Source organism: Danio rerio, chromosome 9, assembly GCF_052040795.2.
Source record: "Danio rerio strain M-AB ecotype USA chromosome 9, GRCz13ab, whole genome shotgun sequence".
Taxonomy (NCBI): domain Eukaryota; kingdom Metazoa; phylum Chordata; class Actinopteri; order Cypriniformes; family Danionidae; genus Danio; species Danio rerio.
The window spans coordinates 32,840,433-32,856,893 of record NC_141029.1 but is presented as its reverse complement, the minus strand read 5'-3'; the positions used below and the strand labels follow the sequence as shown (position 1 = coordinate 32,856,893).

General features: G+C 32.4%; 1 protein-coding gene across 24 annotated transcripts in view; it reads right to left on the bottom strand.

Annotated features, from left to right (window-relative positions):
- dachd (dachshund d) overlaps nt 1-16,461 on the bottom strand; it is a 245,459-nt gene that overhangs the window by 72,778 nt on the left and 156,220 nt on the right. For all 24 annotated transcript variants that reach the window (XM_087267117.1, XM_087267115.1, XM_087267126.1 and 21 more), the window contains 1 exon segment: nt 1,512-1,673. In XM_087267117.1, coding sequence (XP_087123243.1) covers nt 1,512-1,673 — 162 coding nt within the window.

Here is a 16,461-nt window from a genome sequence, read left to right as displayed (position 1 = left end):
GTTTAAAGAACTGTTTGCTAAAGGAATGTCAATGCTGTTAATTCAACAGTGGTTATTTCAACTGCAGTCTCAAAGAAAAAAAAAAAACTGACCAAATATAGTCTATAGTTTCAAATGTGCTTAATAAACACTTATCATATTGTTCTTGTAATGACCTCATCTGATGATATGATGCTGTGAACATTTCAACAAAAATATTGCAAAATAAATATTTTCAATTTTAATCATACTAATAGATGTTTACTTAGGATAATATTGCTCTAGGTTTGATTAAATTAATGCATACATGATAAATAAATTACTAGTACTACTACTACTATTAATACTAATACTAATAATCATCATCGTCATCATCCAAATCAATAAATATTAAAAATCTTTTTGAAGTGTTACAATTAGATAAAATAATAATGTTCAGAATAATTTTGAAAGAGTCGTTCGCTAAAGTAATGGCAATGTGGTTAATTCAACTGTAGTCTCACAAAACCAGACCAAATATACAGTAGTCTAAAGTCTCAAATGTAATCAATCATTAAAATGTACTTGTAAGTTCTCATCTGTTGACATGATGCTGTGAACTGCAGAGTTTGTGCAGACACATTTATATAACTGTGACCCGCTGCTTTCTTGACTGCTGTTTTTATACCTCTGTCATCCAAAAGAAAGAGCTAATATTAACAATTTTATCAAAATGTCCCTCTCAGGAACATGGGCACTTCCTAGATGTAATCAGTGCAATGGTATTTTTAACTTTTATTTTTTGTACTTTTAAGCTGTGAAATTATTTTGTTATTTTATTACATTTTGCGTCATTATGTGCTATGTACAGTTGCAGAGAGAGCTTAATGTGCACACGCAAACAGTTGATAAAACACGCTGCATTTTCTCACAATGCAAACTTTTTACGAAAATGCGCTGCATTTTTTCACAACACAATGGAAATGTTTCAAAGACACCCTAAAACAAAATGGACCCGGCTATAAAGGTTATGTATATTTAGATTAATAAATACTAAAGACACAGGAATCGGGATATTAAAATAAGCAAACAAAAAACTCACCTTTATAAAGATCTCCTACATCTTCACTGAGCAATAGTCAAGGCACAGCGGCATCTGTCACATTTTAGGGATTCCTTGAAACATTTCAGTCATGTTCTGTTCTTTTCGTGTTGTGAGAAAATGCAGCGTTTTCCTAAAATGTTTTTGTTGTGAGAAAATGCAGTGCGTTTTTAAAAAACTGTGTTTGCGTTGTGAGGATTTTCGGCATGTGTGCTGTCAAACTGATGAAGATCTTTTCTTAATTTGCTGGTGTTTTTTGTAATTGCTTGTGTTTTCTTAAATCGCAGCACGTTAAGCCCTCTCGGCCACCATGGCTATGTGCTCTACTATATGCACTAGCAAAAAGTTGCAGGCTGCAGTTCACTAAATGGCCACTTGTGTCTCCAGTAAAAGAGACTGTAAATGTACAGTAGATCAGATCAGACGTTGATGTCTGTTGATTGAGACTCACCCACACTGGAGCTCAGGTCTCCATTCTCAGAATCAGGCCCGTTGTGGGTGTTACTGCCGTGGTAGCTGCTCATCACCTCCAGCTTGATCTTCTTCACCTTCATGGCCTCTGCGATGGCGGCATTGGTGGCGGCAGCTGCTGCTGCAGCTGCAGCTGTGAGGCCTAAAGCAGGACGACACAAACATGGAGACACTTCATCACAAGGGTTCAGTACAAATGGGCTCAAAACACAGGTGTGGCTAATAAATAATAATTTCAGTATCATTCTATTCTACGACCTCATGAGAGAGAAGAGACAGACGTAGGAGTTCAAAACTATTTATTTATCTTTAGTCACCCTGAAATAGTGTAATTGTTCATTTAAGTAGTGTTTTGAATAACTTTAAAGGGCACCTATGATAAAAATTATCTTATTGAAGCTGTTTCGACAGAACTGTGTGTATGTATTTTGTGACCATAGTCATATTGGAGTGATATAAAGTCAATAAGTCTCTTTTTTATTTCCTGATCTTAAAATAGGATCCAAATCCCTTCCATTTTGAGGCCCACCGCAACGTGACGTAGGAGTGCGGTTTCCACGCCCACCAAATAGACTGACAGCCACATATTAACATGTCTCCAAATTAAGGCGTATAATCATATCAACAAGACAGGACATGCGCAAAGCAGTTAGGATTAAAAGATCTGTTTGGCTTATTGTAATTATCAATCATCATCAAATGTGATCAAGAAGGAGTTTTACAAGTTTAAAATGTTTTTAAGACAGTGCAGGTTTGTAATGAATTACAGCGATTTTACCGTCTTTATTACCACAGCCACATGTTAGTGCAATTACAAAAGAAAATGCTTCAATCCCAGTTTGTGGACATTTATTTTGCACAATAACATAACGGGTATCCATACAGCAGTGAATATTAACATTTATCCTGTCACAATTGCGTGCAAAAAGAGTGCAAAGTTAAACGCGTGTATTGTACTGACCTTGTGTGTGACTCATCGGTCTTATCGACTCAATAACACAACAAACTCAATAAATAATCATTGGTAAAGTTCTTACTGTTGTACTTCTCAAATGTTACGTGAGATCTGCTTCTTTAATGTCTGTCACTGTACTGCTTATCTGATGCAGCCGAGGCAGAGATTGAAGCACACTCTGACAGGCACGTGGGAATGGTGGGCGGGGAGAACTGGCGGGCACAGGCAACCAAAACAGCTACATAGTGTTTAGGGCAGAAAATGCAAACTTCTGAAAGGTATAATAAATAATCTGGTGAGTGTTTTGAGCTCAAATTTTACAGACACAAAAGACTTATCTTAAATCTTGAAAAAGGAGTAAAATAGGTGCCCTTTGATGATTTAATAATGTAGATGACAAAAAACCACAACTATATTTAACATTTTGATACAATTAGTAATACTTTAAATTTAAAATGAAAACTAAATAGCAATAATAACCAATTGAAAAATAAAGCAGTTGCTCAGTACTTAAACAATCCTGTTATAAAATAGATTTATTATTCAAAATGATGTTCTTTTTATTACATTAATCAACGCTAAAAAAACATTTTTTATTTTTTTTTACAAACAAACTAAATAAAATATATGCACACCTAATCGCACTAATAATGTTTACTTAAGATTATATTAATCTATTTTGACCCATTTAATGCGTCCATGATGAATTAAATAATAATAATAATAATAATAATCATCATCATCATCATCATCATCATCATCATCATCATCATCATCACCACCAAATCAATAATTATGATACATTTTTGAAATGCTACAATTAGATAAAATGATAATGTATTTCCATCTTAAGATTTTCTAAAACATTTACATGTGACATCTTCAAAATATTTTTTACAGAAACCTACATAACGATCGAAACAATATATAAAAAATCCTTAGTACCCATTTCAGTTGATTTATTTAACAATAGTTTATCTTAATTAGCATTATACTTATATTGTAACTGCTGTATTTTGTATTGTTGTTACTGTTTTTATGGAACGTCTCCGGAAATATGGTGATGCCCATATTTCCATATTTTTGTTCATAAAAAATTTTCTGTCAAGGAGAATAAAGTTTACTACTACTACTACTACATAAAAATTAGAGGTGCACAATTAAATGTCAAATATCAATCCTTTTTTCATATACTGTATAAAATAACATTTTTCTCTCAGATTACAGATTACAAAGGCCTCTAAGAAGGCCTTTACCTCAGAATAAGGGTGTCAAACTGCTTCACTATCTAGTTAACTGTTCAACCCATCATTAGCCTGACAGAGTCATGCAGGGTGTCTGAACTCGACTAAATCATTTGAATCCTCTCACCAACACAAGCTTTGCTGTTTTTGATTACACCGCTGGCCCCATTGGACTGATGCAATGCTTTCTGCTAGAAGCCTCACTGTCATGAACGTCTTCCCTGATTTCCGTCTCTTTCTCTCTCTAAATGCAAAGATGACGCTGTTGAGCTTTGATGCTGACAGATGGAGTCGCGAGAACATATCAGAGCTGACACGATGCCACGGTTTCTGTTTGTAAATAAACGGGTGGCAATGTACGACAAAGTGAAAACAAACAGTCGGAAACAATGGGAAACGTTCAAATCACACACACAAACATACGCACATTAAACAACATCATCTCACTCCCAATCCGTTGTCATATGCAGGGATGCTGCAATTCTTTTGGCTCCTGTGGCAATAATATTTTCTCCATTGTTTGATTTGTTTTAGTTAGACCTGGCAGACGAATCAGGTTAAACAAATTCAATGTTTATTGCCATACTTTTAAATTTGACTAGATGAAAAAAGGTAAAACGTTTTCTAAAATGGTGTTTTAATGTTGTTATGTAAATGAGACAATATTTAACTTCTTAACTGTCAGACCCACTCTTTAAACAAAGATGTGAAAATGACATAAATACAACTTAAATTATTGCCAATTATTTTTTAGGATTTTCAGACTGTAGCTGAAGGGGTAACAAGTTTAGAAAGTTAAATAAGTTTAATGTAGTTTAATTTAACAACTTTTATGTGTCTTCAAATAATTATATATTTAAAAATATATATTACATAATATTCTGTGCGTATTTTCACACTTTACTTTTTTTTACTTTTCACAATATTTGTAAAGCAGAAATCAATTCCTAAAGAATTATGAGCAGTTTGTTAATATTAAATTTGAGTTTAGTCTCTAAAACATCTTCTTAACATCCGTTTCAACATAATAATTAAACCATGTTCAAATCATGATTTCTCTAAATATAGAGAAGGAATTTTATCTTTTGAGTTTTCTAACTTTTTTGTGATTTTACATGTGATGAGAATCCTTGTTACAGATTAATAACCATTTCTTAGTAATATTTATCAAAAATCACCAAAGATGAAAACTAGAAATTAAGCTTATATATAGTTTTTTTTTGTTTGTTTATTTAAGTTTAGACAACAAAATTATAGTTAAAAAATGTAGTCGTAAATAGTCCCACAGGTTGTAGACTGACAGAAAATGGGTTATAATTGATATAATTTGGCGAAAATTCGTAACTAATTGATTTAGTGGTTACTTCGTATTAGTTTGAACAATCTCATTCGTACATTTTAGTACAATTTGCTCATTAGTAATGTCATTAGTCATTAGTTTTGTTTTTTTTTAAAACAAGTTTTTATATGAATGAAAATGTATGAATTTGCACAAATTAGCCACTTTTCTGAAAATATGCAAAATAGTTACTTTCCTCAAGAGATCAGGCTGTTTTTAATCTTATTCTTATTATTCTTCCTACTGTACATAACAAACAAATAACAAACAAACAGAAAACAAACTGTGGTAAAATATGTATTCAGAAGTTTTAGGGCACATGCCCTCTAAAGTGTTTTTTTTCCTTCAGCTGTTGTAAAAAAAAAAAAAAAAAAACGCTGTGTTTTTAAAAGCATGAGGCATAACAAGGCTCGTAGTTTGTGTGTTTTAAGTAAAACATTGATCACTCAAAGTTTGGAAACAGTTGGAGAAGTGTTCACCACTCAGAGAGTTGAAGAAGTGCTCACGGCTGAGCGTAATTGAAAGAGAACTGGTGTTTTTAGCTGTGCAAAAACACATTTGTGGACACACGTCCTTACACCTTTTCAACAATATTATGTCCTGATTAGATTAGGATTATTTATTTATTTTTTTTTACCAATATAAAGGGTTAATTAAATCTCTACTAATTTTACACATTTCTAGCAGAAAAATGTGAACATTGGAATAAAGTTGAAAAATGTGAACAATGAAATAAAGTCGAACAATCTGAACGATGTAGTTGTGGTTGTTTGTTCATTTGAGTTTTGTTCATAATTTGAATCTGTCTTTATATTGGTATAGACCTTTAACACTTAGCAAAGAGACAACCAATAAAAAAATAGCCTTTAGACTAATTTGAGTATTTTTACGTTTCTGAAGAATGCTGACTAAAGTACTTAAGTACTTACCATTGTTGTGATTTAAATTTTATTTATTTATTTATTTATTTTTTCAGGTTCAACAAATTTTGAGAAGAAGGTCTTTTAAAATATGTGTACATGCAGACACAAACTGATAAGGTGCGACAAAAGAAATTCTTAAATGTGTACTTACATGTGTTCTTTGGATTAGACTAAAAAAAAAAGAGGCCAAAATATCAAAATTTGACAGGTGGCAGAGAAAAACTATGTTTTTTTCTGCTGTGTTTCACCTTAAACTCCCTATTCTGACTTCAAACCCATTGTCATTGGCTCTGAATGAACAGAGACGCTGCGATTCAAAGTCTTTTGGCTCCAGTGGCAATAATAATCTTTTTTCCATTGTTTGATTTGTTTAAAAGGAGCGCAGTGGAGAGACGGGGAGATTGGATAAAGAACTGACTCGCCGTCATTTACTCTTTTTCAATGACAAAACACCTGAAAGACTTGCAGAAAGTAAAAGGAGGATCCTTGAAAGAGACCTTGAGCTCATGAATGAAGATTAATGAAACGATGTGAATGGATGAATCAGACTGAGGTTTTTTTTTCATCTGTGTTCAGAGAATCCTGTGATCTCTGTCTCATTTTATACATACACTGTACTGAAAATGGTTACAGTACAATAGACTCATTTATCAGATTGGGAGGCAAAGTGGATTCTGGGATAAGGGCTGAGTACCGTCGTAACACACCACAAAATATTCAGCGCCATTGACTTTTAAAATTCACTTTTAATTTAGGGTTTGAACAGATCTGTACCTTGTGTTTTATTATGTCAATAATGATATGCCAACTCAATATTTGCATGATAACATTAAAAAATGTAATATTACTGTAGCAGATAAATACAACTCTGAATGTTACATTGCAAGTAAGTTTACTTCAATGGACTTTTCTATCATGGAGATAAAGTACAACAGTTTTGCTTATTATATTTTCAATATCTTTTATGTAATACTTAAATATATATTTTTTTTAGTTTTTGTAATTTAGTTTTGACATTTTTTAGTTTTATGTTTTAACCTAAATCCTGTTTAACCTAAATGCAATTTATTTTATTTTATTTTATTTTATTTTATTTTATTTTATTTTATTTTATTTTATTTTAGAAGCCCTAACCATTCATTAGTGTTAATTAGATTAACCAAAATATTGTAGATTATTATTAATTTGCAATATTTTATTTTATTATTTTATTAATCAATTCATTTTTGCAAGTAGCAACATGATTTGTTGACTAATTAACTATAATAATAGTTTTTTTTATTTTTATAACCTTCAGTTTTCATTTTAGCTATAGTTGCATTTTATTTTTTATCAATATTTATTTTATTTTATTAATCAACATTTATTTTATTTGAAGTAACAACATGATTTCTTGACTAATCAACTTTAATAACTATTTTATGTATTTTTTGTAACCTTAAGTTTTTAGTATTAGTTAACTAGAATTATTGTACTTTTATATCAATATTTATTCAATTATACTGATCAACATTTATTTTTTGTCAAGTAATAACACGATTTGTTGACTAATTAACTATAATAATTGTTAAATTTATTTTTGGTAACCATGAGTTTTTAGTTTTAGCTAACTATAATGATTATACTTTATTTTTTCAATATTTATTTTATTTTATTAATCAACATTTATTTTATTTGAAGTATATAACAACATGATTTGTTGACTAATTAACTATAATAATTCTTTTATTTATTTTTTGTAACCTTAGTTTTTAGTTTTAGTTAACTATAATTATTGTACTTTTTAAAGCAATATTTATTTAATTATATTGATCAAAATTTATTTTATTTTAAGTAACAACACGATTTGTTGACTAATTAACTATAATAATTATTAAATTTATTTTTGGTAACCTTTAGTTTTTAGTTTTAGCTAACTATAATGATTATACTTTATTTCATCAATATTTATTTTATTGCAAATAACCAGATAATTTGTTAACTATAAACTCGAATAATATTATTTTATTCAATATTAATTAATTTTATTTTAGGAAAACCAGTCACCTGTTGCCAAATTCGCAGACATGCTGTCATTCACGTCACTTTTATAATTCAAACTATGTATATATCAAACAAAGACACAGTCAGTATTTAAAATTCCTCCAAGAAAACCGCCCTTAAAATCCCCTAAATCCTCTAACGTACCATCAATCAGCGATTCACTCATGACCCTTGTTTTCCCTCATGTGACTGAAGCCAATAAGCAAATTCATCATCACTAAAACTGCCACATTGGCTGACAGGACCCGACTGTGTCCATTTGGCCTCTGTCTCCTTTCCTAAGCATGAAGAGCAAGAGAAAAGCGAAGATATGGAACATGTGGCATTAATGCACCACCTTGCTTTGCCCAGCAGCAGACAGGCAGATGGTGTGGGCAACACTGATGCCACCGGCTTTCTGGGCTTGTTTGCATTTTAAAGTACATCAGTACCATATTGATGTATGGTATACATGGTGTCGGAGCGGCTGATGTATATTCATGGCCTACAGCTCCACTCATAATAAATACGGCCTCCAGTCGCACTGAAGGTCAATCTTCATTTGCGTCTAATGGGAGAGAGTCAACTGTTTTCTAAATGAGATGTATGCTCTTGCAGAGACCTGGGGAAAATAAATACAGACGAAAATCACCTTCCGGTGGCTCACAGGGAGAGTCGCTTGACTAGCATTTAGCATTAGGTCCAGCAATTATACACACTCTGGTTATGAATTGAATGTACAGTAACGTTTAGAATTTTAAAAATTCTGTGAAACAGACTGTGGAATATTGTATATTGCCTAGCGTTGTTGATTATGATGTTATCATAATCAGCTTATCTTAATTTCTTGCTTGGTTATACTGATATAGTACAGAACTGTGGATTTCTGTTTGTGGATTATGACTCAGATTTACAGTAGTAATGAGGGTGTGCTTTTATTTTGTTGCTCATTTATGAAAGCAAATCAAATTTTCTACATTTAAAATGTTATTATAGGTCAAGTTATTGCATCTTGCGTGACATAAATGTAGAATTCTTGAAATAAAGGTCACACTGCATTCAATTGTTGCTGCATTCAATAAATGTTAGCATTTTTATATATTATTGAATATTATTGAATAAATCTAAATTATTAGCCCTCCTGTTATTTTTTTATTCTTTTTTTATTTTTTCAAAGTGATGTTTAACAGAGCAACTCCTTAAAAAAAAAGCATTTTTAAAGACTGTCTAAAGACTTTATTGTCTTGATTGTCTAAAGAACAAACCACTGTTGTCCAATAACTTGCCTAGTTAACATAATAACCTAGTTAAGTCTTTAAATTGAACATTAAGCTGAAAACTAGTATCTTGAAAAATTTGCAGAACAATACTTTCATCATGGCAAAGACAAAACAAATTAGTTATTAGAAATTAGTTATTTAAACTATTAAGTTTAATAATGCGCTGAAGAAAATCTTCCCTCCATGAAACAAAACTTAGAAAATATTTTTAAAAGAATTAAAAATTCACAGGAGGGCTAACAATCTTGACTTCGACCATATATATACAGTATTCACACCAATAATAATAATAATAATAATAATAATAATAAAATATTCAATAATATTCATACATTGCCAGTCAAAAGATTTGTTTATGTTTTAAAAGATGCCACTTCTGATCTGGTAGCTTATTTCATTTTTGATAAATTGTATTTTTATTTTTTAAAATAAGTGCTGTTGTGTGCCTTTTCAGTGTTATTTGTTTTAGTTTTATGTCATTTTATCATTTGCACCTGCATAATTTTGATTTTTTTTTAAGCTTCATGATTCTTCAAATTAAAGAAAATGATCAATATATGTCTGACAGCTAGCTGAAATAAACAGTTAAATTTTCTTCTGTATCATTTATATCTAACTTCAAACATTTTTTTATTTCTTATTTAAAGCTTATTTTAAAGACAAAACATATGTGCATGTACTGTAGGCATGGATCAGTATAAGATTCTAACAGTATGATAACCTTGGATAAAAATATTACAGCTTCACGGTATAGTGATTACTGCTCTAAAATATATTCTATTTATGTTTACTTTAAAAAAAACTAACACTATTTTAGTACAAATAGTTACATATCATTATCTTAAAAAAAATAATCTTCATAAAATAATAATGATAATAGTAATAAGAGAAAATGAAAAATGGAAACAAGAGTAATAAATGTGTACAGAAAATTACAACCAACTGAACTTAGTTATAATAAGACAAAGGCCAAAATATCAAGTTCTTTAGAATTAAACTGGGACCAAATCTTTGGAACCTCAAATATGGCAACATCAGGGGATGGTTCTATATTTACCTGCAACACCTTAGATATAATTGCAAAATAATTAATCCAGTAATTCTGTAAAATATATTCTTTTTTGAGAAAAACTAAAACTTTTTCCTCTTTGAACACAATATATTGTATTTTGAGAGACATTTAAAATATTTTGGAGCTGTAAACATGTCAGGCTAAATAATTAAAATGAATTATTGACTTCTGCTGTCTTCATTAGCTTTTAAAACAAATATTTCTTTACAAATGGCATCTTTTCTGCTGGAGATACTGTCGTCCTAAAAAACTAAAAAGAAAACGTAAATTAAAAAATCGTACATGTACCGTAAGAACGATATGGCAGAAATTTTTTTCACACTGTTAAATACAAATTGGTTATCGTGATATGCTTATTACTGTATAAATTAATGAACAAAGCAACCAACAAACTTGAAAATCTGAAAACCACTTCTACAAACTCGAGCCACACGAGCCCCAACTGTACACGTGTATTCAGCCCCTCTTCGAAATTATCATTCAACGTTTTTCCAGAGCGAGTCTTTTCTTCATTATATCAAAAATAACATCCACCACAGGCTATAAGAGTGTGTTCACTGTAACATCTACACTGGAGCACCAATCCACAAACCATTCTCCACATCAGCAACAAGTCCACTCACAGCAAACACACAACCAGCAACCCACTCCTTCCTCAATTAGCATTCATTAGTATGCCAAGCACCAATAGCAGATCGCAACGTTTCGACTTTTGAAAGTCACCTTTAGATTTCAGACACCCATGTCTGTTTTCTCACAGACACAAGGAGCTCTTCAGCCGTATATAAACGGCGAGCGAGCGGACAGGCGGACGGCTTTGACAAATAAAGAATCGCATGCTTCTGTCACACTGCGCACAAAACAGCAAATAATAGAGACGGGGTCTGATCGTAGCCCTCGGAGCAGCTGTCATATTAAATAATAATGAAGGATCTATTAATATGCAAAGGAACTGGCTTAACGCTGTCATGCCTCTGAATATTGTCAGAATGTTCATTATTAATTAACATGCGGGCTGCCCCATACCTGCTCAATGTCAGAACATTCTTATAACAAATACAGAATGTATGTGCCTCCTTCTACGAATAGTGTAATTAAATTAAGATCAGATTAACTTCACATCAGTACACAAAGAGTGACTTAGTCGTGCTTAGTGCTCATCTTAATGGGAACCTCTGTGTTGAGACTTGTATGGGTTAATATAATAATGCTCGTATGCAGTGAAAAAGCCATGACAGATTTATAATATTAACATGTTTGACCTCAAAAGGCTGTGAACAACTTTGGGCTTTTTGGGATTGATCCTGATGACTGGTTCTGGAATCAATTAATACACGACACATGAACATGCTGTCTAAAAACATTTTCACACATTTTGAATAGAATACAAATTTTAAACAGAATTTAAAAAATATATATAAATATATATAAAGGTACCGCATTATATTAAATCCTTTACTTATTATGTCCTTACAATAAAATAACTAATTGGTATAATGCACTTATTTTATATATATACATAATTACATATAAATATATGTATGTATGTATGTATGTATGTATGTATATAAATATATATATATATATATATATATATATATATATATATATATATATATATATATATATATATATATATATATTTATATATATGTATGTATGTATATGTGTGTGTGTATAAATGTATATATGTATATATATATACATACATATATATATGTGTGTGTGTGTGTGTGTGTGTGTGTGTGTGTGTGTGTGTGTGTGTGTGTGTGTGTGTGTGTGTGTGTGTGTGTATGTATATACACACATAATGTACATTTTTATATTGTGCTTAAAATGATCTTCATGTAGTTGTACATGTAGCTACATTTAAAATTACATTGTTACACATTTGTTATCATTAAATATACCAATATCAGCAAACCTGTCTCTAACCTTATCCATATCCCACCTCAACAGCATCATACTCTAATTGTTCGGCAATACAATGTAAACATAATAGTATGTTTCACTTTATTTTTGATGCAAGTACTTAGTTAAGGCTACGTAATCATTTTTAAGTAGTTTTACAAAGGAAGGTAGGGGTCGGGAGTGCTTGGTGGGAGGGTGGACTGTGGCTGTGATCAATCGGATGCTATACCAAAGTTGGTGACCCGGAAAAGAAAGTTGATTTTATTTTTAAAAATGTATTTCATTCATCTTTTTATATGGTTAGAATGGACCTCAATACTCTCAGTTCTAGACAACATTATTCAGTTACAGTAAAAAATTATGTTATTTAGTATAAAAATATAACCTAGTGCCTATTTATTGTGTGCATTAAGAATAAAAGAAATATGCATTTCTAAACATTACCTACAGTTGAAGACAGAATTATTAGCCCCCTGATATTAGAGAGAAGATTAGCGAGATGATTTGCTCAACACATTTCTAATCATAATAGTATTAATAACTCATTTCTAATAGCTGTTTTATTTTATCTTTGCCATGATGACAGTAAATAATATTTTATTACATATTTTTTCATGACACTTCTATACAGTTTAAAGAGACATTTAAAGCCTTAACTAGGTTAATTAGGTTAACTAGGCAGGTCAGGGTAATTAGGCAAATCCTTGTATAATGATGGTTTGTACTTTAGACTATCAAAATACATAAGGTGCAAATAATTTTTACCTTAAAATGGCTTTTAAGAAATTAAAAACTGCTTTTATTCTAGCCGAAATAAAACAAATAAGACTTTCTCCAGAAGAAAAAAAAATATTATCACACATACTGTAAAAATTTCCTTGCTCTGTTAAACATAATTTGGGAAATATTTAAAAATGAAAAAATAAATAATAAAAATCAAAGTGGCGTAAAAATTCTGACTTTAACTGTATTTGGATGCTTCAGCATGGATATGGTATGCCATGCAGCATGACACCATAACCAGGAATTGTAAATTACGTGATGGTATATAAGTAAACTAGTTTACTGAGGCGAACTATCCAAATGAATCTGTTCATAAAAATTGATCAGACTTCTGATTTTTCGGATTCAAGAGCTAATTTCATAATTCCTTTTTTTTAACAGAAAAGCCTCTTGAAGGACAATTGATTCCCATTGATTGAATCAAATAAAATCTGTCGAATCAACACTCAATTCTCAATGCGTTGAATTTAAGGAACCACTTGTTCTTTGAATCAACTCAGAGCCCTAGAGCCACTGGTGCTGTCTGTTCATATGATGTCACATTGTACAGCTTTCTGTAGTCATTTCCATTCGAAGAGAAACAAGATAAGTGATGCAAATCTTCACAAACAAACCGTCTAAGCACCCCTGGATATGAAGCGAACTCCAAACAGAGAAACGGCAGTCATAACTGGACAATACTGTACACTTACTGACTGCAATGAAACTGACGAAAAGTCAGTTTGAACTTTCTTCTTCAGTGGCTGATGCGCATTGGCATGTTTACATCCAGCTGTTTCTCAGCATGGATTTCACTCAATATCTGAGAGCATTTAGACTCCTTGTGAGGAAAAAATCTATGGTAAGCCATTTGGTTTATGCGTATGCTTATATCCATTGCCACCTGTAAGCTCTTTCTGTGGCTGTGAATTATCAAGAGCCAACAGAAGCCACCTTTTGACATCAAGCACTCACATAAAATAATCTCTCCTTGGATTTATCTGTCTAGGTCTATATGCATGTGAAACATAAAATGCATTGCTCCGGGAATGTCTGTAAAATGTTTTTAAGATGACAAATCGACTAGAGAGCGCTTTGTACATTTTTGCTAATCTCAAATGTGTTACTTACTCTATGGTATGTTTTATTTTATGGTTCAAATGCACATTGTCCTTGCATACATCCATGAGAAGGCAGGGCTTAGTGTACAGATGAACAAGTGAAACAATGTCCTAAACCCTTCTCTAAACCCAACCAATAGTGTTTTCAAAAGCAAGAAAGAGCACTGCGACAATGTAGTTTTACCTTGCTTTTTAATGTGGTCAGCATCACTTGCATTTATTTTTTATTCTTATTTTCAGGTTTATTCGACAGAGACAATGCACATTAATAACACAGGAATGTGCCAGAAATAGCCAAAATGCAATTTTGCATCTGGAGTCCCTGTACTTATGGGGAAAAAACGTCTACCTAAAAATATAACTAGCTGTGGCCAGCAGCTCGCTCTCTGCAGCTCTCACATAGTCGCCCACTGAAGCTTAGCAGGGCTGCGCCCAGTCAGTACCTGGATGGGAGACCACATGTGAAGCTAAGTTGCTGCCGGAAGTGATGTTAGTGAGACCAGCAGGGGGCACTCAACCTCTGGTCTGTGTGGGTCCTAATGCCACAGTATATTGATGGGGATTCTATACTGCTTAGCGAGCACCAAGATCCTGATTCTTTGTGGTCGTTAACGCCCCATTCACATGGGGTGTTAGCGCCAACGCTTCCCATTCACTTTGAAAAGGTGTCTGTCAATCGTTGCCAAACTGAATTGTGGGTCCGTCTGCGCTGCTTAAGTGGTGTTGTCGCTGCAGAAACTGGGAATTTATCAACTTTTCAAGCGCCGATAAAAGCGTCAACCATTCAGATCACTTCATGCAAATTCTCCAGCTCAGAGAGTAGCTGATTGTGGACTTGTTTCATTGGATGACACTGCTGTGAAGATCACAACAGCCTCAATTTCAGATATGCCCTCCGTCAAGTGTTGACGCCCTGTGTGAATCGGGCGTAAAAATCCCAGGATGTCCTATGAAAAAGAGTAAGGCTTTAACCCTGGCATCCTGGCCAAATTTGCCCACTGGCCTCTGTCCATCATGGCCCCCTAGCCCCCCTCACCCCATATCATAATTAACTTCATCACTCTGTCTCCTCTTCACCAATCAGCTGGTGTGTGGTGTGCAGTCTGGCGCAATATGGCTACCATCGCGTCATCCCAGTGGATACTAGTGGTTGAGAAGATACCCCCCAAAAATGTGTAAGAGCTTTGAGTGTACACAAAAGCACTATGTAAATGTAAGGAATTATTATTATTATTATTATTATTATTATTATTATTATTATTATTATTATTATTATTATTATTATTATTATTATTATTATTATCATCATCATCATCATCATTATTATTATTATTATTATTATTATTATCATCATTATTATTATTAATATTAGTATTAATAATAAAACAATTACTCAATACATGATAAATACAAGTTTAATTTAAATATGAAATTGGCAGCATTTCTATGATAAAAAACAATTCATTAGGAAATGAGGTGAGATCATAAGTAACACTGTACAAAGTGAGCTATGTTTGACTGACTACACTTGAAAATTTGTCTGTAATGGGGACAGACAGCTGAGGCAAATGTACAGTATTTGAGTACAAATGATAGACCAGTAGAGTTGTTATGTTTAAGATTAGTGGTATTTATTTGTTGTTAAACTGCACAAATACATTCCTTTACTCACGGATATGTTTCTTTAAACATCATTAGTGTGAAATGGACCAAAAGCTGTTGGTATCATACTGCCCCTGCTTTAGGTAGTGTTCATTTTATCTTGACTCTGCAGTCATATGCATGTTTAAGTATGTTTTTACAAAAATGTGAGATAAAGCACCTATTTCAAGCGAGCCTGTGTTGCCAAAATGAATGTGAATTATTAAATGAAAGGGTTTTCTACTATGCTTCAATAAAAGATATCATTTACATTATATCAAGCCATTTAAGTTTTTTTACTCAGAGATCTTTTTAACGTTTCAGGCTCCTAATAAAGATCAAGGCTAATCTCTCTATTTGCCTAGTGAATTTGCAGAAATTAGCTCAGTTTCTCTGACTGAGGAGCGCTGCTTCACACAAAGCTGAGGTTGTGCCAGCGAGGACTGGGTGAATTAATGCATCTGAATTGTTCCATCTGCATTGGAGCCAAATACCGCACATCAATTATGAGCTGCCGACACTCGGTGTGAGCAGAGTCACATTAGAGTTGACTGATCTGTTTATGACAGTGTAATCTTGCATCTGCGTGAAGGGCTACATGTTTCATTAACCTCTTTTTGTGTCGATTCTCTCAGTCTTGCCGCTTTTCTAGTTGATCGT